Source organism: Vipera berus, assembly GCF_964194415.1.
Source record: "Vipera berus genome assembly, chromosome: 4".
Lineage (NCBI taxonomy): Eukaryota > Metazoa > Chordata > Lepidosauria > Squamata > Viperidae > Vipera > Vipera berus.
Window position 1 is genome coordinate 57,482,270 of NC_138206.1, and position 26,489 is coordinate 57,508,758.

Sequence of the window (26,489 nt, forward strand, 5' to 3'; positions counted from 1 at the left end):
TAAGCAACAGTAAAGACAAAGTGTAATCTTTTTTTCAATTATCATTTTATTTAAGAGGATGTTGTACTTCATAGTTTTTTATGAAGTCTCCACACAGTCTGCTGCTTTCTACAGCTACTATTCTTGAGTAGCTAGGCAAAAATCCAAACTATCACCAGCCTGCTGACTTATCTTACTGATGCAAAATATGTTTTGTTAGAAACAGCATTCTCACATTTCAAAATCACTATTCAGTCAGATAACTGAATTCTTTTTAAACCAAACGTGAGAATCCATGTACTGTAGCTATATTGTTTCTACTTGATTTAGAACAACCTTCCTAATCTGATCTCTTCCATATATATTGACTATGGCCAATGTCAAGCTTTTATTATGTACATATTGTTCTAGTCTTGGTATAAAAGCCCAGTTTGGTTTAAGATGGGTGGCTATACAAATGTTTTAAATAAAATAAATCATCCCAATTGAACCATTGTCTATACTGGTAGGGCATAATGAGAACTGTAATCAAACATATCTAGAGGCACCAATTTTGGAAAATGGTGATTATAGAATGCAATGGGCAGTCATGTCTCATTCTGTAAGATGGGAATATTCCCTGACAGGAATTATTTCTGGCAGGGATGTGTCTACGATGTAAGCCAAAAATATAAATTTATAAAATGCAATTGTTCTTTAAATATAAAGCACAACTATTTTCTCAAAAGCCATTTTACAACTTATTTTATTGGTAAAACAGATCACATGTGAACTTCTGAAAACAATGAACATTACAAAAGGTGTATTAAAACATACTCCGACCTAAAAAACCTCCATTTTCTTCTGTAGAAAAAAGAGCATGCAATGTCCTGAATTATATACACAGTATATTTTTATATTAGTCTATTATGCACAATAAATCTGTTTTGGAGACATTGCTATACCTGTGGTTCTGTAATTTACAACACTTAAAAAGAAACATATAGATACAATCTATTCTTAAATTTAATGAAATAAAATTTTCATGTGCTTATGCACACTTGTACAAATGTTATTGTACTTGTGCTTTCTTCCATTTAATCACATGTTGAAGGTTGAAATATTATGCATATACACTGTATATATACAGAAGCTGGTACTGCATATTAGAAATGATTTTCTAATTAACACAGGGATGCTCATAGTTATTGTAAGCATTAGCTGATAGTAATGATCATGGAAAAACTGACCATCAGAGAACTAGAAATGTGTAGTTTTGAAATAGGTACTTCCTACTTTTTTTCAATAATAAAACTGAGATTTTAATTTCTATGTGGCTTTAGGACAATTATCCCTGCAGTACTTTTTCAGGAATGCAGACACTTGTATTGATTGTAAATAGTCAAGGAAAAATCAATTTTAAAAAAAAACATTCCAGAGTGAGATTTAAAGATACCTCACCCATTGAATGTAAAGAATCATTGAAATATTAGAAACTGACTTTACACTGAAAAAAGGGATAACCCTGTCTCTTTTTTTAATCTCTTCATATCATCTATCCAGTGAGCCAACACCCATGATGTTGAAGTATGGGGAAAGAACATCATGTCTTCACTAAAGGCTTACTCAGTGCTCCTTTACACGGAAGTGTGAGATCGAACCCAGAACTTTATGACTCTTACTCCCTTGTCTGCTTAGTTTATTAAACTGAATTGCCACATTAAGAAGTAGCTTCTGCTAAGATGGAAGTCAGACTTATATGTGAAGTTTAAGCAGATACTCATGCTATAGTCATCATTAGCCTGTCCCATATGTATTAGAAAGCAAACACCTATCTCTGGCTGAGCAGCGTGATAATAGTATTGCTCCCATTTTGTTTAGCCAACTGTAGTGGGGTCTGAAATGCAAAGCTCTGCATATTGATGCAGGCACCATGTTTTAACAGAACTTCAGCTGTTTGTGTGTGTCCACCTTTTGCAGCAAGATGCAGAGCCACCAAGCCTTCCTCATCTGAATCATTTATATTTTCTAGGTTGACAAGGACGTCTACCACCTCATCATGTCCATTTTCAGCAGCAAGATGCAGTGCTGTCCTGTTTAAAGGACCCCTTGCCAGGATATTGGCACCTTCTTCGATCAACAGCTTGGTTGTGGATAAATGGCCATTACGGGCTGCTAGGTGAAGGGCAGTACAGCCTTCTGCTGTTGTTGCTTCTAGATCTGCTCCACGGTTAAGAAGCAGCCTGGAAGTGCTAGTGTGGCCAGTTTCAGCAGCTACATGAAGGGCAGTCTGAAAAAACACATTTCTTATATTGACATCTGATTGGAGTTCTACTAGTATTCGAGCAACTCTGTAATGTCCTCTCTGGGCTGCCAAATGAAGAGGGGTTCTTCCATCTACAGTCTGTGCATTCACATTGACTCCAGGCTGCTTGGCCAGAAGCTTCACAATGGGTAAGTGGCCTTTCCATGCAGCATAATGTAAAGGCACCCAATTATCGTTTCCTCTAACATCAACATAAACCCCTTTTCTCAGAAAGATGCGCACTACATTCTCTTGACCATGCTGGCAAGCAACATGGATTGGTGCTCTTCCTTTAAAGTCCACTTCATTCAGCAAAGCATTCTTTTCAAGCAACATTCTTGTGATCAGTTCATCCCCATTTTGGCCGGCAAAATGAAGAGCTGTCCACTGGTCCTCATCTTTGGCATTCACATTAATTTTCCTTGTAAGAAGCAGCTCAACAATGCTTTTGTTCTTCTTCTCTACCGCAATATGGAGGGGTGTAGAGTTTTTCCCATTGGTCAGATTGGGATTGGCATTGTTCAGTAGTAGCCACTTAACACATTCTTCTTGGCCTGATTCAATAGCCAAATGGAGAAGGCCACCGTTCCCATCCAAAATGAGGTCTACATCTTGAGGCTGAAGAATTTTCATCAGTTTACCAGTGTCTCCAGATGTGATTGCCTCAGCCAGTTTTCTTTTCTGGATATCTGTGGTACCAATGTCTGGAGAAGCAAAAACAAATTGTTCTATTTCAGTCTGGTTTTCACAGAAACATAAAAGGGCCAAGAGTCCCATTAGATAAAATAGGACAGCTTCCCTGCTCATACTTGGGAAATTCTGAACTCCTCCACACACTTTTTTGACCTCTGGGAAAATTTTCCATGCTTTTATCTCACTATTCATACTTTGGTATCTGACTATTAGTATTTATTATTTATTCATTCATTCATCTTTTGGCTTGTTGACTTACATATAATGCCGCTTGGGGGGGGGGCGAAAGCCCTAATAAGCAGGCATATACATAGAATGAAGGCTATTGCTAAGCACATTGGTTTGTGCTTAAATTGTAAGCCGCCCTGAGTCTTCGGAGAAGGGCGGGATATAAATGGGATTAAAACTATATATCTATATCTATATCTATATCTATATCTATATCTATATCATCTATATCTATAATCTATATATATACTCAAATTAGTTTGCACAGGGAAGAAGACGCATGCTCACCCACAGAACTATAGTTTAGCTTTTTGACACATTCTTAAATATTTAAGTACTGTATAAGTAATATTCTAATATTCAATATTTTTCATTCAGCTGTATCCAATTCTCAGCAACTACTTGGACAAGTCACAACAGTTTTCTTGGCAAAGTTTTTCAGAAGAGGTTTGCCCTTGCTTTCTTCCTAGGCTTAGAGAAAATGACTAACCCAAAGTCACCCAGCTGGCTTTGTGCCTAAAGTGCAACTAGAATTCACCATCTCTAGCCTGATGCCTTAACCACTACACCAAAATGGCTCTCAATATTCAATATAGGTAAACATTTAATCAGAGTTATGTGTTCTTCAGTGTTTGGTGCTTCAACTGTCCTTTTATAGCCTTAACTGTAAATTCCATATATTACACTGATCTTGAACATTGCTGTCAAAAACTAAAGAAGGAACTGCATGTTGGTATTCCCATATATACAAGTTCAAATATCTCGTATATATAAATTAAGTAGTTCAGGTAGCAAATTTTAGTAAATACCTCTATTTTCTTGAAAGTATGGAAAGCTAATTCAGAGATGTTTGACTTAAATAAGTATAGCTTCTCCTTGCATAGAAACAGTTTCCCTATAACCCCTTGGCAATTGCAAATGGAATGACATCCAGACAGCCTATTTAGCTAATTAATTGTCACAATCATAGTCCATAACATGCCTGGAAATGCATTTAGGAATTCATACGCAACATGACATGCCATTCATACAGCTAACTGTCAAAAAGAAAAGACCAGAGGGTGCTTTGCACGGCTTCGATCACATCAGTTACCATCTCTTTCTGAATTATTTTGCCCTTCCCCAAATATATACATTTGACTACACCTTGCCCAACAAAACTTACCACTTCCAGAATTCTCTCTCTCAAACGACAGTGACAGGGAACCTCGTGAAGAAAAGGCCGAGTCTACGGAGGACACTCCTGACAGTCTCTTGTCACTGGTGGCAAGCCTAGATTCAGAGGCACTGCGACTGAGTTCCTCGGGCTGTTCCGTGTGTGAAATTCCTGAGTCTAGTTGGGATAATAATTCAGAGAGGCTGTAATCCTTAACTGACACAGGATCAGGCTCTTGTTTTAGCTGGGAAATACTGGACATCTCCTGGAAAATAGGGGGTGAGGAAAAGAAATTAAATTAAAATATGAGCTGAGTGAAAGATATGAGAACATATTAAAATTCCCTCAATTTTCCATATATATCGCTGTAATAAATACCTTAGAATAGGTCTGTGAAGCCTTTGCATCCTCCTCAACTAACATTTCCTTATTCTCATACTCTGGTTTTTCACACAGCTCTTCTGTTTCAGAAGTAATCTCTAAAAAAAAAGATACAATTTATTTTCTTCACACTTGTTATAGACCTCCCTTTTCACTAAAGGGATATTTTACAGATAATTCAGATAACGCTTAGTTGTTTTGCCTTGCCTTGTAGCTTGGTTAACTCCGCCAATAAACTAAACTAAACGCAAAAGAACAGCCATTTTCACCAGCTCAATACACACCTTTCCACCATTTTTTTAAAAAAATTCCTCTTAACACACAACCATGAATAACTTCTGCACTATCAATAGAATACAATGAGATCCTGACTGATTCAACTGAAGCAAAATACTAGATGCCAGTTCCCCATTTTAAAAAGATATATTTTATCATATTTTAATCTGTTCCACAAACTGGGGAACAGGGAAGATTGGTCACTGCAGAAGGGTCAAAGTTGATTTCAACTTTGAACATTTTTAGAAAGAGCTGCCAATGCTTCTCTGGCTCTTATTCCCGTTCCCCTCTCCCTAAAAAGATATTTGCAAGATAACTGCAATGGTAGCTTTCTGTCGTCCAAGACTAACCACAGAATGAGACTGTTGCCTTGGGCCGCAGATGCTGCATGTTATGGAGGAGGCAATTCAGCAGCTCCCTACTTCTCTTTTTAGTTGGAAAAAAGGTAGACTCCAATGCCAATTGTGTACATGAACTGGAGGATGAGAATCTCACCTCCGGTTTGGTTGCCCATGCTATGGAATCTGAATGCTTTTTAAACATCCAGAACGAATTTGCACCACTGAAGCCAGAATCATTTTTTTTATTTTAATCCCATTTATATCCCGCCCTTCTCCAAAGACTCAGGGCGGCTTACAATTTAAGCACAAACCAATGTGCTTAGCAATAGCCTTCATTCTATGTATATGCCTGCTTATTAGGGCTTTCGCGCCCCCCCAGCGGCATTATTACAAAGTCAGCTTATTGCCCCCAACAATCTGGGTCCTCATTTTACCTACCTCGGAAGGATGGAAGGCTGAGTCAACCTTGAGCCTGGTGGGATGCGAACCTGCACTAATTGCAGGCAGCTGGTGTTACTTAAGGAGGCATTAGCCCACTGCTCCACCAAGGCTCATAAATGAGGCTTCCCATATTTTTGCTTTGTGTTGAATATATTGTAGCAAAGCTAATTCAGATTAGAAAGTTCCACCCTAGGCAGTAATTTGGGGAGTTAACTAGATTGGTACACATCTGATGCCTAAATCAACTATTCATGTTTAGACAAGTTCTCCTGTAATCCTTTTCCTGTAATAGGATGTTCCCTGACTATTGCCAGCACAATAATGCATTGTGTTTATTTTGCATTCATCATTTTTAACAAGATTTTGGTGGGGCTCCACTGGGGATTAATGCAGGCTTTTACCCTGAAATGACTCATTATTTTACCAAGGAATTTGATTAGAAGCAAAGTTCACCTTTAAACGTTGGCCTCTTGCTAGGGTCATCTTGCCAGCACTTTTGCATCAGCTTGATCAAGTTATTATATGCGTGAGGTCTGGATTTGGAAACAGGTGGCAGCTCTGGGCGATGACCATTAACCACTTTTACCATAATGTGCAGAATGTTATTTTCTTCTACAGATGGAAAGCAGAAAATACAGATCAGGTAGATGCCTCCTTCTTAGATTCCCTGTCTAGTGCCAGGCAGACATTTTTCCACCAATGAGATTCTTTTTCTTAACATCTAATCCTTCAGTGTCTAGTAACATGTTATACATGTGACCCTATCTATAAATGGACTCTTCTGGAGAGTTTTCTTACTCTATTTGAACAAGATGAAACAAAAAGATGAACGGTATACATCGCTATATTAAAGGAATCAGCGTTGGAGACTGAGCATGGAAAAGACATCCAATGCATTTCCTTTCAATAGCTGTAAATCATAATCCTCAAAGTAGTAACGTCTAGAGCTAATACTGGTGACAGAAGTCATTTATTTGGCTTTTTTACATGCTATCCCACATTACAAGCAACTCCATATAATCCAACTACTCTTTCTAAGTTTAGAGACTTCATCTCATATACTTCCATGACTAACATGAATGGTAAATGCAATATTCTTTTCTGGAATTTCTCACATCTGATGGCTCCCCAGATAGCTTTTAAGAAAGAAATGATAGCAGGAAAGCCATCCTCATATCATATGGACAATATTTTAGTAGTTGGGACGGACAAATGCAATCAGTTATTCTGGCTGGATATTTTGAAGAGTAATCATATCACAATAAACACATGTTGTCCAAGGAGGAATTCTGTCTGACATAGTCATTTACAGTATGATTCACAAGACGAGATGTTACTTGCTTACCTGAAAAAGGCTTCTTCTGTGTCAGAACTCCCCAGATAACAATGGAAAAGCTGCAAAAGACATAATTAATAGCTTTATAAAACCATTAATGCATATAGTATGTTGTGTTTACAGCTACGTCCTGCAGAGCCTTGGTGGAGCAGTGGGCTAATGCCTCCTTAAGTAACACCAGCTGCCTGCAATTAGTGCAGGTTCGCATCCCACCAGGCTCAAGTTTGACTCAGCCTTCCATCCTTCCGAGGTAGGTAAAATGAGGACCCAGATTGTTGGGGGCAATAAGCTGACTTTGTAATAATGCCGCTTGGGGGGTGTGTGAAAGCCCTAATAAGCAGGCATATACATAGAATGAAGGCTACTGCTAAGCTTGTAAGCCGCCCTGAGTCTTCGGAGAAGGGCGGGATATAAATGGAATTAAAATAAAATAAAAAAATAAAAAAATGCTAATTACATCCGATTATCAGATCCGAAATGGCAATACTTGTCAAGATTTCAAGAAGATAAAAATTCTCTTGCAATAGTCTATATGGTAGACTTTCAGGTTAAAGAAGACATGCTGATGTGCAGTCCACTTGTGGAAACACACAATCCCAGTCTGCAAGTGCAGAGTCTAATACAATGGAGACACTGGAAATCCACTGTTGCAGTAATTGTGGGTTTTATTCTGTGATTCCAGTCACAATTTTTTATCAGTTTTCGGTAGGACCTGTCTTCCGAAGCTGGTGAAGGCTTCATAGCACAGGGCTTGCCATAGGTTCAGTTATCCCCCAGTCTATCCAGCAGAGTTATATTTAAGGCAGCTAGGCTGTGGCTAGCAACTACCAATGAGAAAGAGATACAACAAGGAAAGGAAAGAAGAAAAACAGAATAGACACTTACCTATATACATCATGCTTTGTATCAAAGTATCTATTCTTCTCTTTAATTCGTTCTGGTGGCAGATATGCAATAGTGCCACAAAGTCCATCCATGCTGAGATCATGAGAATGAGAAAGCCCATTGCACTTGGCCAATCCAAAGTCTGAAATCTGATAAAAAATGAAAGGTTTCATTTTTCCCCCAAATATTCCATCTTCTTATTTTGTATTCCTAGACTACTGTGTAAAACTGGAAAGCAAAAATGTGAACCCAACCTGTCCCCATACAGTCCATAACTGGCAAAAACCAAACAAGCAACCAACTAAAGTAGACGACTAATAGCAGAAATAGCCTATTCAAATAATTATCAAGCCAATGCTTTCAAAGGAATAAAATTTTGGTTACTTCCTAGTGTGTTCACTTCTTTAATTCTTCTGATAATCATAGGAAATGTTGTAATTCTCATCTTATTACAAGGCAACCTCCTATGAATGTATCACAATATGCAAGTATACAACCCTAACACTAACACAACATATGTAGAAAGCTGAACTTGTAGAGATGCACACGTATTCAAGACTAAAAACACAGTATGCCCAGTTGTTTATCATTAATGCATTTTTGCCTTCCACATAAGACAAAAAGGCAGAGATACTAATCTCCCATTAAAAATGAAAATATCCCTCCCTCAAGTGAAGAACACTAAAACTTCTGTACTGCTGCTATTCTTAAGTAAAGGAACCCCAAATAGAAATTTCAAGTGAGCTATAATTTCTCAAGCAGGGACAAAGATTGTGTGTGTATTTTATTATTTAATGTTACATGAATTAATGGGCTCATCAACGCAAGCATGCATGTTTGTGATTTCAAAGTACAATGGTTTTGAAAGGCATCTATCATTGCCTTCTGCATTTCATTTTTGCACACTTCGTTTGTTCCGTGTGTATATTGTACATATCTGTTATTCAGTGTAGCTTTTAAAGTAGCTGACAAACTAGATTTTAATCCAAAGAGACTCAGGCCATTATACAATTTGTCCTTGTGATGCTAAAAAAGATCTCTCCCCCCCACCTTATCACAACAAGTACATCTTGTCCAGTACAAGTCCAGCCAAAATTATTTTTTAAAACCCTACAGTTTTTTTGAAGAGAAAAATCAAATGCTGAGATTATTTGGTCTTGAATGCTTTACTCTAGTTTGATTCCCAATTGCACTTTCTTCAAAAATTAATGCTGCTTTTCCCTCCAAGCAACAAGAATTTCAAAAATACATGGCAGATTTTAACAGGCTGAGTGAATGGTTTGATGAAGAAAAGATCAACTCAAGAGGATAAGTTTTGCCTAAATGGCAACGAATATGTTGGTCCAGTGAATAAACAAAAAGTTTTATTGTAAGGAAAAAAGAAGTTCTCATCCCTCTATAGCCAATCCAGTGTGTCAGGGAATTATTTGGTAAAATATGAGCAATACTTCTCCAAATTTGTACTTGATTTATTCCCAATACAGAGGACTTTTAAAGGGTGAAAAAGAAACAATTCAGCAGTCTCAAAATAACTGCTGTTAATTGTCCATGCTTCTGTAGCCATTGTGCAGAAGTATTGCCCTTTGCATTCTCTATATTCTAAGAATTTGTTTACTAAAGCACTCTAAGAATATAATGCCAGCAAATCAACTAATGGTATCTTGTACGACACTATACAGGAGCTTTCCATTTCCTGAGTATATAAAGAAATAAACCTCTTCTTATAAGAATCAACTATAAAATTAAATATTTAGGATAAAATAATGTGCAATAGAAGCCATGCCGGGAAAACATGTCCATTCAGAAACTCTGTCAAATTAAATTCAACTGATTTCATATATAGTACAGATGGTCTTCGACTTAACAACAGTTCATTATAACTATTCAAAGTTATAATGGCGCTGATAAGTGACACAATCATTTTTCACACTTATGACCTTTACAGCATCCCCATGGTCACATGATCTACATTTGTGATGCTCATCCACTGACTCATATTTATGATGGATGCGGGTATACCAGGGTCATATGATCATCTTTTGTGTCCTTCTGACAAGCAAAGTCAATGGGGAAAGCAGATTCACTTAACAACCATTTTACTAACTTAACAATTGCAGTGATTCACCTAACAACTGTGGCCAGAAAGGTCATAAAATGGAGCAAAATTCACTTCACAATTGTTTCACTTAACAACATAATTTTGGGCTTAATTGTGGTTGTAGGTCAAGTACTACCTGTACATGTATGGACTGCAATCTGAAGGAGATAAACAGTGAGAGAATTAAAAAAACAGAATGTTTTGACAATTGCTGATTAAGGACTATTTATTTTGACTTGTAATTTATCATCCCAAAGTTCAGATAGACAACATTATGTACACACTATTGCAAACCACCTACATATGGATTTTTAAAGGTTAGCCAGATGGTGAAGTGCCAATATTAGCTAATGATTAAGTGTTGTTTACAGAGTAAATGGATTGGGGAACTAAAACACATTTAATTATAAACTAACAACAAGGAAGTAGCAAAAGTGGTGGGAGCAGAAAGGAAGAAAGGAAAGATATATTCTAACTTCACTGTTTTTGTAAAGAGTTTAGATTATTAAAAAAAACTATGAGGAAAAAAAAGAAAAACAATCAGTGCCTTAAAGATTTTTTTAACAGCATTATGTAATGTTTGCTCATATATTCCCTGTTAAAAGCAAGGGGAATCTCTCTCTCACACATACACAGGCAATTTTTAATTAGGCTACAATTGGATAGGGTCAAAAGCCATGAGTCAGTATTTCGCATTCAACACGAAATATGAGATTTCCAAATTTTACTCAATAACACAATTCTTTCAAAATGATAGCCTGTTTGAGACCAAAACATTAATGGAAGAAATATGATGATGCAACTTAGATAATCTACTAGGTACATTATTCATATACAATGGAAGAAAACCATTGTAAAAAAAAATCACATAAAACTATATCAGAACAAGAGCATCTGTGTCACCACTAAGCCTTCTGAAAATAACTTTTAAGATTCTTTCTTAATTTATTTAGCTAAGTTATCATAAAAAAACCTGAGTCAGCTCACGATGGACAATATATCCCCTCCAAATGTTACTGAACTACAAATCCCAGCTTCTCTCATCATCTCTCACTCAGATAGAGATGATGGAAAATGGACTTCAACCATGTACTAACTGCTCCTTCCCAAGTCAGCCCTTTCTCTCAGTGTGTTGGGGATACATATCCAATCATAGGAAGTAGTCCGGTAACAGCAGCACTACACCTCTTATGACATACATGCAGCAAATATGACTGTGAACAATTATGGAGACTGTGCCTATCCACGTATTGGATTGGTGCAAGAAAAAGAAATCTGAATATCTATTTAGAACCCAAATTCCAGAGCCTGCCTTCAAAAATCATTTCAAAGTAATTTATGTAATGTACATTAGCAATTCAACTCGGGCCTAGAATTCAAGCCGTTCATAACAATGGTAAGAGATAAACTGGCTGAATAAAGATATTGGTTGTGATGGATGCAGCAGACTTCCAAACTTACTTAAAGAGGAAGTTGTTAACAATTCTAGACATCATCAACTAGACTGTTGTTGGGAAATACCAGCTACATCTTAGTGACCCTTTATATAGGATTATAATGCAGGAAGTATTGTTTGGCAAATTAATAAACTTTGATTAAAAATTAAGCCCTGTTGCTATGACCTTTGTTTATTTAGTTGTCAGATGTAACTATGCAAATGAGAGTTGGGGCATAGACTTGGATCCATCTGCTTCCTTTTCTCTTTCAACTTTATTACATTCTTGTAAATGCATACTTCTGATTTTTTTTACTTGCATTTGTATTCCATTTTGAGTTTTCAAAAGCCCAGGCAGGGCCAGACAAAATGTACACATGATGAACATAATTTATGAATATAATTTATGAATATAATATAATAATACAATTTATGAATATTCAAAAAATTAAATGCTAAGGTCTGGAGGCTATGGGGGTCTGGATGGGGAAAAATAGGCATCAACGGAAGCCTTGAGTTGCTGTGAGTGCGGGACTCTTTTCTATGTAGGGCTTTAGCTTTTTTGGTCCTGGATGGGGTTGCAGTGCCCTACCTGGACCTAGTCCACATTCTGGGGATCCTCCTGGACTCAAAACTCCATGTTGTGGGTCAGTTGCATCCTATCCTGGACCGGGAAACCTTTCTCTTAGTCACTCATGCCCTGGTCATCTTCTACATGGAATACTGCAAGATGTTCTACATGGGGCTACTCTTGAAAAGTTTCCAGAAGCTGCCGCTGGTGCGGAATTGGTGACATGCACAGTTATGGGCACCACTAGGACTGCCACATGTAATACCTCTGCTGTGTGAACTACTTTGAGTGCTGGTTTGCTTCCAAGTCCAATTTAAGGTGTTGATTATGAGATTTAAAGCCCTTCATGGCATGGGGCCAGATGACTTGAGGAACCATCTCAATGTCCTATGAAACATCTGGCCCTTGAAGGTAAGGTTGGCCCCCACTTTTTTGGCCTTCCAGAAGAACACTAAGAGCTGCCTTAGTGTCAAACTAGCATGGGGAATTCAATAGTGGTACACAGCCCTGGGAATGGTTGGTGATTTGACAATGCTCTCTCAGTTTTTTAAAATTTGTACATTTTGTAAGGATTTTTATTATCTTTTACTTGTCAGCTGCTCAGAGTCACTTGTAAGCTTGTAAGCCGCCCTGAGTCTTCGGAGAAGGGCGGGATACAAATGGAATTAAAATAAAAATAAATAAATAAAATATACAGTGAGATTTACACTGTATAAATTTGATCAATAAATACAATAAATATTTTTTAAAAAGCAGTGGTAAGTGAATATAAGTTTTCTTTGGGATAAATGCTTTCACAAGCGAGGTAAATGACATTCTCTTTTTTCATTCTGATTTCTTTCAATTAATTTGTAAGATAACTGTAGGTGTTCTTAGCCTATTCATCACTAAGTTTGCTACTAAGCTTACAAACAAGTCTTGCATGACAGTTGCAAATTTATGTTAAGTGAATCTTTTCTCTCATCCTGAACCAATTGGTAAAAATGGGGCGGTGTGTGTGTGTGTGTGTGTCCCATTCTGAAAGACTGTGACCTACCTTAACATGATAGTGAGCATCAAGCAGAATGTTGGCTGGCTTAAGATCCAGATGAAGTAACGGTGGGGACATGCAATGAAGGAAGTTCATGCCCACAGCTGTTTCATGAATGATTCGAAAACGTAGTTCCCAGGGAAGTGGTTCAGAGGCCAAGAGCTTCTCCAAAGATCCTGTTTCCATGTATTCCATGACCAACCCTACAGGTTCTTTACAAATGCCATAAACTGGAAGAATGTAACGAAATTTTGCCATTTCCATTTTCTTTGCTTCCTCCAATAGTTCCATACGTTCCCTAGACAGAAAATGTGAAATACATGATTTAGCTTACCAGTGGGGTACTTGAGTTTTAGTAGCTTTGATATTCTGAATAAAACATAAAATGAAACATTAAATTTAATGGAATTTCATTTGCAAAAACACAGGTGTATTCATTCATTATATTATTTAAAGAGCAGAATATCAAGTTTGGTTGGTAAACCAAATCTAGCTGCAAACTAAGTCCATAAGTCCAGTCATCAATAATACATTCTGCTGAAACATTTGGCCTGTATCTGTATTTAGATTTGGAAGAAGTTCTTCCAACTTGAAAAAGAGCAGAAGAAATTTAAGCAAAACAAGAAAGCCTCTCCCAAAGAAGTTCAATATCAATGATTAATTATAGATAATTAAATCAAAATTTGGAGACTACACTTTGGCTGTAAAATAAGTGATCACTTAAAATTAGGAGTACCAAATCTGAGGTTCAAAATCAAGGCCACCATTAAATAGTGGTTGTCTACATTTCTGCAGTGTCCAGATCTGCTAGCTCTATTCAGATATGGCTCTTAAGAACTGTCTCTTAATTTTTCACAGACTGGATTTCAAGGACTTTTATGTTTTTATCTCACTTTTATTTCAAGGAGCACACAAAGGTAGAAATAGATATCCCATTTTATTCTTACTGCAAATCTATGGAATAATTTAGCATGCTAAAAGAAGAATATTCAACAAGGTTAGTAATTTATTGTAGAGATTGGCTAGGAAAATCTCAGATTCAACCAATTAGAAGCAAAATGCTTGTAATGGTTTCTATATGTCATAATTTGTAAATTATTTCAGAACCTCATGAGGCCAAAGAAAAAACAGTGAATATAAATCAATCTGTATTATAATTAATTGTGGAGGGTGAAATAGAATTCGTGTTGTTCACAATCCTTTCTAATCTCATTATCTGTATTTTATCTTCCAGGAATTAATAATCAGCAATTTTCAAAATAAGAAACAGGAATGAAGGACTTTACAGTGAAAACAATCCAATCATGGTTTCCTAACATGTAACTCTGGAGCACTGGGTAACACAATTAGCAATCAGCTACTTACTGTAAGTTACTGTATTAACTTTTCTAAAAGTAAGAACACAAAATAGGCTTGTATGAACGACTGATACAAAAAGATAACATTTCTTTTGAGCAAGTTCAACTCCTGATGGCTTCATAGACACATCCATGTAGTATTCTTTGAAAAGAATACAGAAGTGGTTTCCCATTGCTTTTTCCAGCAGATTTTTTTTTGATTTCCCAATTTAGCCTGCAGCACTTACAGTATAGTTCCTAGTAAACAAAACAAAATCAAGTAGAGAATATGTAACTTGCATTTTCTGGCACTAATACTAAAAAAAAATAGTCTTCCCTAATAAAGGGAAACCAACTCAAAGAGATGAACTTATGAGAAATGGTAAAAGCAAATTAATTTCACTTCATCCAGGCAGCATTATTCTCTTTATCAATACAAAGATTCAAGGCAATTTCCTTTGATAAACTACTTCATACTGTCTGGAAGCTTTTGGTGAGAGACTGCTTTGCTTCAATCTTTGTTGAAGTGAAGCATTCCTTTCAAGATTTGTACTACCCTGGTATACAACAGCAGAAAAGCATCCTCACTTCATCTAACTGGAGAGGGGTGGGGGGATTTAGGCAACCTTGGCTCTTTTATGACTCATGGACTTCAACTCCCAGAATTCCTGAGCCAGCCATGCTGAGGGGAAAGGGAGAGGTTTCCAAGCTGAGCCATGCTGGCTCAGGAATTCTGGGAGTTGAAGTCCACGAGTCATAAAAGAGCCAAGGTTGCCTCTACCCCTGATCTAGCTGAAAGCCTTTAGTTATAAGCACCTGAGCAAGCCAAATAATAAATAAGAAAACAAGGGATAGGACCTTAAAAATAAATATGCAGACTACTGTATGCAGGGGTCATAATAACCAGTTCTAATAATTCTGGTGGAATTACAGTATGCCATGTAAAATAGGGCCATTCAAGAGGCAATACTACATCATTCTTGCTATATACAGAATTTGTAGACAAAAACACACAAAAAAATTGTTTATTTCATGGGAAATAAATGAAATCAGCATTAGTCATTCAAATTATGGTACACAGTAATTAACTAACAAATATCTAGTAGAGTGCTGCTGGTTTTTAGTGTTGATTAGATATATCCTCCTTGATGACTTGATAATCAAGCTTTCTTAAGACTTAGACCCCCATTTTTTTAAAAAAAATCACACCCCAGTTCTTTAACTGAAGTGTAAGAACAGATGGTGGGTTGTTTTTTCCGTTTTTACAGTGACTGCTTTTTTGCCACAAGGCAAGTATCCTTTGAGAGAGATACCTTCAAAGAGAAATATTACAGTGCTTTGACATGATGTGAAAGAAGGGCGTGTCTCTAAATAAACAGAGGGACAGTCCTTCTCCCTGAGCACATATATATCACACACATATCAGGCTCCAGCTACTTTAGGATTCAGGATGTTGAAGATTTCTTTGATATTGAGAGGAAGCTTAACTAAGGTGGACAGATCAGCCACTGCCCTAAACTAACACATAAATGAAACAAGCCAAGCTAAAGAGCATGTTGTAAAATAAGTTTTCATAAGGCACAAAGTTCAAAGTGTTAAGGAAGCTGTGGATAAGATTACTTCAATCTTAACCTCAAAGCTCCCCAATCTGTTTTGTGCTCAGTCTTCCTTCTGGACATGTACCTTTCAATGGGTGCCATTGCTTGTTCCCCTGGGAGAGCAGAAACAAGAAGGGGACTCTTCAAAGAGTGGCAGGAAACCCCACCCCCACCCCCATGGAGCTGTGGGGCTTGGTCAATGTGTAACACTAATCCTGATAAAGACATTTAAGTTATACTGTACAATTATATTCAACCTTTAAAAAACTGCACTGTTACTTTTCTTTTAATGGAAAATTTGAAATTTCTGATTACAATCCTGTGCTGTCTGTCGAAGAATCCTTCCCTTAACCTGTATGCACTTGACAGCTTTCTTCCAACATAGGATTCTCAGGACTCAATGCTTTTTCCCATGTAAACCACTGAGGAAGATCATCTGTCAGTTCAAGATAAGGTATAATCAGAATGCTGATACAGGTAGTCCTCGGGTTATGACAATTGAGCCCAAAATTTATGTTGCTAAGTGAAACATTTGTTAAGGGAGTTTTGCCCCTTTTTGCAACCTTTCTTGTCACAACTGTTAAGTGAATCACTGCAATTGTTACGTTACTAACCCGGTTGTTAAGTGAATCTGGCTTCCCCATTGACTTTGCTTGTCAGAAGGTTGCAAAAGTTGAACACATAACTCAGGAACCTGCAATCGTCATAAATATGAACCAGTTGGCAAGTGTCTGAATTTTGATCACGTGACCATGTGGACGCTGCATCAGTCTCAAGTGTGAAAAATGGTCGTAAGTCACTTTTTTCAATGCTATTGTAAGTGAACGGTCACAATGAACCATTGCAAGTCAAGGACTACCTGTACTCAGTTACATATTGCCATCCTGGGCTGGTCTGCAGATGCTATAGAAGTCTTGAAGTGATATCTGGAGGCTGTGAAGACTGGATGAAGTGAAGTGAAACAAGCCCAGACTAAAGTAAGTCTGGAGCTATTTCCATTCATAAGCAACAGGACAATGCCATGATGTAATGGCATCATTCCTGTTAATTGCTCAAAGTGGGCTCTTGCTGCCCCTGAAGGAATTGGTCAGTACTTTAGCATCCTCTCATATTCTTGGCTCCTTCTACGGTAAAACATCAGGTAGAAACTGTGGTCAAAGTTGGTATCATGTACCTTTGGCAGCTAAGGGCAGGACAAAGAGTAATGAGTGGAAGATTATTAAAGAGAGATGTAACCTAGTATTAAGGAGAAATGCCCTGACAGTGAGAAAAATTCAATGGAGCAGCTTGCTTCCAGAAGTTGTGGGTGCTCCATCCCTGGAGGTTTTCAAGAAGAGATTGGACAGCTATTTGTCCAAAATGGTATAAAGCTCGTGCTTGAGCAAAGTTGGACTAGAAGATCTCAAAGGTCTCCTTTCCAACCCTATTATTCTATGTTCTATGTACTTAACTCACACTTCATCACCAGTCAAGCAACTGTACAGCTCATGCAAACGATGACAGCCAGCTTAGTTGGCAGAAGTACTCTGCCAGCATAATTAATTTTTATTTTATTTATTGAATTTGTTTGCTGCCCATCTCGCTGTGAGGTGACTCTGAGTGCTTAACAACACTAAAGGCAATAAAACCATGTGTGTGTGTGTGTGTGTGTTTAATCTCTGAACAAGCTATTAAAAATATTAAATGACACTCTGAATTATATATTTAATTAACCCTGAACTTAGATATTTATTTAAACAATTTCCATTGAAAGAGGCCAATTTATCCATGAACACTTCATTTTTATAACACAAAAGCCTATTTAAAGTGGAAAAATTATTACCATTCTTTAATATTTGTCTGTTTGGTAGGAATGGACTCTGTGCTTTAATTCTCTTGTATACTCCAATAATAAACACAAATTCCTCTGTACAATTATTTTAAGACACTACTTAATCCAGGTTAACATTTGTTCAATTAGTGAAACACTATAAACAGTAAAAAAAAATCACTATAAAAAAGCAGATTTATATGTGTGTGTGTGTGTGTGTGTGTGTATATATAAATATATATATATATATATAAATACAGATACACACACACACACACACACACACACACACACACACACACACACACACACACACATATATATATATATATATATATATATATATATATATATATATATATATATATATATATATATCAAATGCTTGTTAACTATTTTTAGATTACCTTGCTAGGCCCCAAACATGGGACAAATCTTTATTTCCTGTGGTATATATATATATACCATTTTCTGCTCTCTTAAAAAGGAATAAAGTCAAAATTATAAATGTGGATATGATGGCTTCTTGTGGGGGAGGAAAAGAGACTGTTTTCTGATTCAGAAACTTTTATTTTAAACTGATTTCCATTATGAGGCTATTAAAATAAATGATCTGTGACAGATAATGCAAAATCCTTTATCAGTGTCAGTTATTAATTTAGTCAAGCCCAGAAGATACTGTAATACCATACTGTATAGTATTATCCCAGCACAGATTCCAGGAAGTAATTAAGGACTCGTGTTGACTAGTCTAAGCATTTATGATGGAGCAATTGTACATTAACGCCTCTCAGATTGCTAATAATCTAATGTTACTATCAAACAATTCAGATCTCACCCAGACAATGGGCAACGCATGAAGGAGCCCCATGCTATCCTTTTCTTGCCTTTCAGCTACAAAATAAAGGGCTGATCTCTAATTTAAACTTTAGCACATTGTAATAATCACCGGCACAAGATTCCTTTCAGCTTGTTATCAGATTTGACAGAGACTGATTTCTAATATAATGTAGTTCAGTGACATGGCCATAGGCTTTCTATAATAGTCCTTAACATGCTGAATGTCTCTCATGAACACCAAAATGTAGGTTAGCAAGCCATCAGTTCAATTTCTTTTCAAAGAGATTACTGTTTTGCAATCTTTTATTTCAAGAACATTCACTGTCTACTTGCTGGAATGTCATGTTGCAAGGTGATAATTTGTAAGCAGGTAGGTCTGATTCACATATAGCACTGAATTACAATATGATCAAGTTTGGTTTAATACGAAAGGCAAATCCATCCTAAAAAAAGGGAAATACATTTTTTTACAAATCATGATTCAGAAACATGGGTTTCTATTCATTAAACACAGCTTTGCCTGAATCCTGCATTTATTTTATTTAATCCTGGTTTAATCTTTTGCCCAGTTTGTTTGTGGGTAACTGGTGGAAAAAAATAGTGAAAACCAGGACTGATTGAATAAACTATAATTACTTTCATTTGAAAAACTCTAGTTTGTTATTGGTTTATTCAATAAACCATGGCAAAAACAAATCATGGCATTTGGAGGAGACAGTATACATATTTTATACACAGACAAGCTCTGAGAGTATTTAGCCAGACATTTCTCTACTTTTCATGTGGCCAAAAGGAGTTTTAAAACTTATGCTTCAAATTTAAATATAGCTTAAGTGTGATGTTGAACTTGAATGATCATTTATCTTAATTGGGTAAAATAAGCCACTTTTAAAGGATATTTTATTAAGCTGATTTACTCCAATTAATCACAATCAATCATTTTTAGGATTCTGGTGCCATTTTTCAAAATGTTAAAAGTGCTTTTTAAATTAAAAAGATAAATTAATTAAAGAAGTAGAAAAATTAGATTCAGATTTCATACGAGAATGCACAATGCTGTGAGACTTGGCTAAACTATGAAAACCACACACTGCAATCACAGATGCATTACCAACCTAAATAATAGCATTTCATTTATTTAAGATTAGAAGCAACCATGAGTTTTGTTCTTCAAAATATGCATAGCATCAGACAAATAAAATTGCTAAAGTGGAAAATTGCCATAGCTTCACAGAATTTCCCTGTGCAAAATCAAACTTTGGTGTGAAGAGAGGACAAGGGCTATTTTGGATGTCATAGTTGCTTGATCATTATGATCAGCACAGGTACCAAGCATCTGCAAGAGCCAATTTCTTCAGAGTTTGACATTGGAGAGAGATAATGTTTGGATTAAATACACTGCAGGTATTTTTGAATAGGCCCCATTGCTTTAGAATTCTAATATCTGGCTTCTCTTGGTAAATTGACATGCCATACTTAAATGCCACCACCTACTTGTTTTCAGCTGCAAAAGTTCAAACACCTAAAAAGATATATCTTAAGAAATATGGACATTACCACAACTGAGATTCAGAAGCTAGCCATGCACCACCTTGTCAGAAAAACTTTAATTTTCAAAATAGTTACGGTATTTGAAAGTTAGCTTCTAATAAAGACAAATCAAACTGTCTAAAAGAATCTGCTGTTTATCCATGTTATCCTAGAGAGAAAAAAATTACCTTTTTTAGCAGATCATGGTTCACCCCTATTTAGCATCTGTTCAATTAGGGATTGTCTAATTATTCCTTACATTCTTCCTCTACTATTAAAAACAAACACCCCCCCTAATAAATAATGGCCCCATAGTTATTTTCATTTCATGGATTACTCAGATGAAAGGCAAAGTAGTGTAAAATATTTTCCAAATATTTGGAATTAGGATTACTCAGGCCCACATACAATACTGCATTCATGATCTGATTAAAACCATAATGTGTTTATTTCCTGATATATGTGTTGAGTGAAAGGAGACTGTGAATAAATTGATTTCTTTTAGGGCAGTAATCCACAGCTGAAATAATGCTTTCTTACTATCTTCTGACTGCAACTCTCGCTTGAAACAAGATGCAAAGACGGGTTCATGGTTTCTTGTGGTTCCCTGGTTTATTTGCAGTTTATTTTTATGTCCCGTCCAACTCCCTAACCAATGCCAAGAGATGCAAGGCAAAACCAATTAAAAAAACAGGAGAGGAAAACTAGGGATTGGCCTATTAGCCATGAATTTATATTGCCTAACTTCACAAGATAAGGGACGCGGTGGCTCAGTGGGTTAGGACGCTGAGTTTGTCGATCAGAAGGTCGGCAGTTTGGCGGGTCAAATCCCAAGTGCCGCGTAGCAGAGTGAGCGCCTGTTACTCGTCCCAGCTTCTGCCAACCTAGCAGTTCGAAAGCACGTAAAAAATGCAAGTAGAAAAATAGGGACCACTACGGTGGGAAGGTAACAGCGCTCCGTGCGCCTTTGGCATCTAGTCATGCTGGCCACATGACCACGGAGACGTCCTTGGACAAGCGCTGGCTCTTCGGCTTTGAAACGGAGATGAGCACCGGCCCCTAGAGTCGGAAACGACTAGCACGCGTGTGCGGGGGAACCTTTACCTTTACCTTTTAACTTCACAAGGGATTCCAGCTTGTTGAACAAGCCAGAGCACAACATACTGTCTGTTGTAAAATTTCTTTTCTGAGAAACGTTTAAATTCTTTGAATAAAAATATCTGAATGTGAATAAAATTTCTCTGATAATTGAAGTAAACAGCATGAGTCTGAAGGTGACAAAGTTAAAAGTTAAACAAACTTACAAATGTATGTGTCAGTTTCTCCAGCTCATGATAAATGCCTTGGAGATATAGTTATATTCTTTTTTGTTAAACAGTCTCATTTATGTTTTAAACCACATTACCACAGTAGATAAAAACTGGCACTTTTATTTACACCACACAAACCTAAGTATTCACTAAATCATGAGACTGCTTAAAGACTTTTGCATTTAAGGAAAACCTGCAAAAGTTTTGTGCTTGTGGTTTATACTCTTTTCTTGATTATGACTCAAAGCAAAGAGATCAAAAGGAAGAAAAATAAGACCATATATAGCACCCTCTAAGCTACCTCAAACTGGTCTGAAGTAATGAGTATGTTTTAAAAATAAAAACACACAATGAACAAAATACTGGGATGCAGTCTGGTGTAATGTACTTCTCCAAAATCACATCAATCTATTTTATTTAAATGTGCAAGTCACTCATGTTTACTAAACAATACTATATTGGGAGAAACACAATTCGCAAGATTAGCCTTTTGAATATAGTCATAGTTATCACAGAGATAAAGACTCTGTAAAGGTTTATTTTCTGTTACCTGAAAACAGTCACTCTCTATTCATCCCTGGATCTAATTCTTTGTATTGCACTGTGAGCTGCATGAAATTTTTCACATTTCACTGCATATTGAACATATGCCAACAGATGAAAAATACATGCACTTTGAATTTCTTTATTAAGTGTAATATTTATCTTAGCTATTATAAAGGGTTTGGACATCACCATGTGAAGGGTGCTAGAGCACTCTATTTACTGGCACTTTATTTTTTTTTATTTTTTTATTTTAATTCAATTTATAGCCCGCCCTTCTCCGAAGACTCAGGGCGGCTTACAAGCTTAGCAGTAGCCTTCATTCTATGTATATGCCTGCTTATTAGGGCTTTCACACACACCCCAAGCGGCATTATTACAAAGTCAGCTTAATTGCCCCCAACAATCTGGGTCCTCATTTTACCTACCTCGGAAGGATGGAAGGCTGAGTCAACCTTGAGCCTGGTGGGATGCGAACCTGCACTAATTGCAGGCAGCTGGTGTTACTTAAGGAGGCATTAGCCCACTGCTCCACCAAGGCTCTTAAGAAATAACAACACCTTGTGGATAAAGCAGAATAATATTGTGGTTAATATTTAGGCAAGGAACAAGGGTTATCGTGAGTGCAAGACAAGGCAAAGTGGGCGGAGTTCTATGGCACACAAGGTTGAGATTGAACTTCCCCATTTTTCTATGTTGGGATAAGCACATTTTTATTACCTTTATTGCAGTAAATGCAAAATACAAAGATTCAATTAAGACAGAGAACACATGTTCAAAGTTCAATGGATACAAAATGTCATTGTAGGTGAAGCATTATGTTAGTTATCCTCACTAGCTTGGGTCACAGTCAAGTCAAAGTCAAAGTCAACCAATAGTTTTCATTGTTGATTCAATTACAGGTAGTCCTCATCTTACGACCACAATTGAGCCCAGAATTTCGGTTGCTAAGTGAGACATTTGTTAAGTGAATTTTGCCCCATTTTATGACTTTTCTTGCCCTAGTTAATTGAATCACTGCAGTTGTAAAGCTACTAATTCAGTTGTTAAGTGAATCTGACTTCCCCACTGACTTTCCCTGTAAAAAGGTGATCACATGACCCTAGGATACTGCAACCATCATAAATATGAATCAGTTGCCAGGCGTCTGAATTTTGATCACATGACCACGAGGCTGCTGCAATGGTTGTAAGTGTGAAACAGTCACTTTTTTCAGCACCATTGTGATTTTGAACAGTCACTAAATGAACTGTTGTAAATTGTGGGCTACCTGTATAACAGTTGTAACAGCGTAGCAGATACCCAAATCTTTCTGTTAAAAGATTACTATTGTAAAGGTTTCACTCAATGTTAGCTCAGCTACAATTTAGTTTACCCCCATTAAAAAGTAAATTCTTCTCTGAATAGGAGTCAACTACTGTTAACCCCATGGCCATACTCATGTTGCTTGTGTGAGAACAAAATGGAATTGATTGGCTATTGCTTCTTCTACAATTTCCTGGATTTTCTGGCTGTCTCCAAGGGTGAACTGGGTGGGCGGTGTGTGTGTGTGTGTAGAAAAAAATTAATATGCTGGATGCAACTGAAGCCATCCCTTTTTATTGGAATATATATATATATATATATATATATATATATATATATATATATATATATATATATATATATATATATATATATATATATATATATATATATATTGAGCTTAAATGGACTCCAGAAGATGGACTCCAGAAGATGGTGGAGGACAGGAAGGCCTGGAGGAATGTTGTCCATAGGGTCGCGATGGGTCGGACACGACTTCGCAGTTAACAACAACAATATATATATATATATATATATATATATATATATATATATATATATATATATATATATATATATATATATATATATATATATATATATATATATATATATATATATATATATATATATATATATATATATATATATATATATATATATGATTAGGTTTTGGATTGTGCCACTGCACACACCATTTTGACTTATCCTTGAGGAATGCCCTGTAGTCAGTCTTCCATCCAGCACTAATCTGAACTGATCCTGCTTCTCAAGTGCAACTAGTGTCACCAGATGCTGCAACCTGTAGTGGTTTTATAATGTTTAAAACACTCCTCTGCTCAGAAGCAAGATGCACAGTGCTTTAAGAAACAGAAAATCAGTAATGCCTTATTCCAAGCAGTATATACATATTTTACTAACGTATAAAGATAAGGAAAGACCATGGAAAGATAAAATGAAGGGCCATGAATAAAATGCAAAATACTTTTGCTTTATTTGAGGAGGGATACAAACTGAACCATAAAGATTCAGTGGGAAGGGAGATATGTGAATAAATGGTACCACAAAACTGATCTGAACAAAAATTACTAATGTATGCAGTACTAAAGGTAAAGGTGAAGGTTTCCGTGTCCAGTGGTGTCCAATAATAAAGGAGATTGTATGAATTCAACAAGACGTCCTTGAGCAGCTCAGGAGAATTAAACAGCATCTTCTCTTTCCTTGTTGAAAATTTTAATGTTTTTCCTTAGTTTTTATTATCTCACTGCCCACCACAATTCCACTGGGTAATAAAAAGTCTGGGAGTATACCATTGGGAGGGAGAATAGTCACAATAATTATCTCCTAAGGTGCTTTGCTGCATTACTCACTTCTGGAAAATGTGTGCTTATCCAACAAGTAGCCCAAAGTGCAGCCTTGTTCCCTGGGTTGATACCTAAAAATTCCAATTCACAACTACATAATCTAAACCAAGTATTTTGGAATAAAGCAGACAACTTTGAGAGAAATACAAATACTGTGACCCAAGACAACTCTTACAACTCAGCCTAAAATACTAAGCCAAAGAACAGATGCCAGAGACAAATACAGGAGTCTGAATTACCAATATTAAGAACTCTTAAAAATACTAATTACAGTAATATGATTCTCCTACCCTTCCTGATATTTCTGTCACCTCCAGATAAATTGCAAACCACCAGTTACCTTCAGCAATTTCAATAAAAGATGGAAGAAATATACTTTGAATCGTGTTGAGTTTTTCAGATTCCAAAGAACATGCAAAGATAAAATTTGGTTCATATCAAGCATTTTCTTAAGAAGCCATTCATAAATCAATAATATGGCTGGCTAAGGAATGATTGGACTTGATTTTGAAGGTCAGGAAATAGGGAAAGGTTGGTGTTTTACTCTTAATGTTTACTGATCACAAAAAAATCTCTAGCATGTAGATGTGAACTCTCAATTGCAACAGATTGTCAATACCCACAGGAACTCTTATAAGTTATATTTTATACATGTCTCCTCATTTTTTAACAGTAAACTTAGCAGAAAGAAACAAATATAGGCTTTCCCAGAGATAGGATTAGAATCTATAGATACTTGAATTAAAATGCCATCCATGAAAAATTAGTTCACAATATGTGGAATTTCCAATACTGTATATATAAATTATTTTTTAAAAAAGACTTGGATTGGAATATTAGCCATGCAAATTAATGCATTAATTAATTAGTGCAGTAATGATTGGGGATTTTTTTCTTCCTAACATTTTCCCACAAGTACAAGGACTGCTTTTTAAATTATTATTCTACCTCAATTCTAGCAGTCTTATGTTTCATAACATATAAGATCTATTCAATAAATATTTCTCCAACATATCTACAGTGTTGAAGCCTTACTACAGGCCTCAAGTAACACAAGTTTTTTTTTAAAAAAAATTACAACAGATCAAAGACAAACTTGCTTATATGTTGTTGTTTTTTATTTGAATTTCAAAACAAGGTCATTTCCTGCTTCTGGGCTGCACATTTTGACCTCTACAACTGCAGAAGGCACTGTTTGATTAGGAGCACACACATAATTGATCATGTGTTGGGAATGGATCCCAGCCAGGAAGATATCCTATTTAACCAAGCAACTGGTGATTTGTAGCTGTCTGGAATGGCTAGTACTCATAATCAACGCCATCAGGCCCACCCAGTATTTGATAAGCAACGGGCAATACTATTGGAGTTGCCCTTTTTTTCTGCATTAGGTATTGCACAGGTCATTAGTTGCAAGCAACAGGTTTAACAACAATATTTAGTCACCATTTATGAATGAGGTAGAGATATTCATCATGGCTGAGGCCCAGACACATAATGGTAGGGCCACTCTGTTTTGCATAGTTGCCTCAACTTCAATTGCTGGAACAATCCGTTCTGAAATGGGGATTGATGTGGAAAAGTGGGGTGCCCTGCCTCAGTGCCTCCAGTTGAACATGTTAATAAGGACTGCTTAACTTTCCCCATCTATGTCATTGGAAATATTTTCTTGCCCTGGGCAAAAGACCACTGAGGATTAACAGAGCAGCCAATCTGAT

At 36.5% G+C, this 26,489-nt stretch overlaps 1 protein-coding gene across 1 annotated transcript in view; it reads right to left on the reverse strand.

The window, feature by feature from the left end:
• Positions 1 to 712: 712 nt before the first annotated feature.
• The window catches only part of RIPK4 (receptor interacting serine/threonine kinase 4), a 31,037-nt gene continuing 5,260 nt past the window's right edge, over positions 713 to 26,489 (reverse strand). Inside the window, exons 2-8 of the mRNA XM_081326556.1 lie at positions 13,141 to 13,432; positions 8,001 to 8,149; positions 7,125 to 7,174; positions 6,233 to 6,391; positions 4,719 to 4,819; positions 4,350 to 4,605; positions 713 to 2,967 (exon numbers count right to left, since the gene is read on the reverse strand). Coding sequence (XP_081182682.1) covers positions 1,790 to 2,967; positions 4,350 to 4,605; positions 4,719 to 4,819; positions 6,233 to 6,391; positions 7,125 to 7,174; positions 8,001 to 8,149; positions 13,141 to 13,432 — 2,185 coding nt within the window. The 3' untranslated portion in view covers positions 713 to 1,789. The remainder of the gene's footprint in view (positions 2,968 to 4,349; positions 4,606 to 4,718; positions 4,820 to 6,232; positions 6,392 to 7,124; positions 7,175 to 8,000; positions 8,150 to 13,140; positions 13,433 to 26,489) is intronic.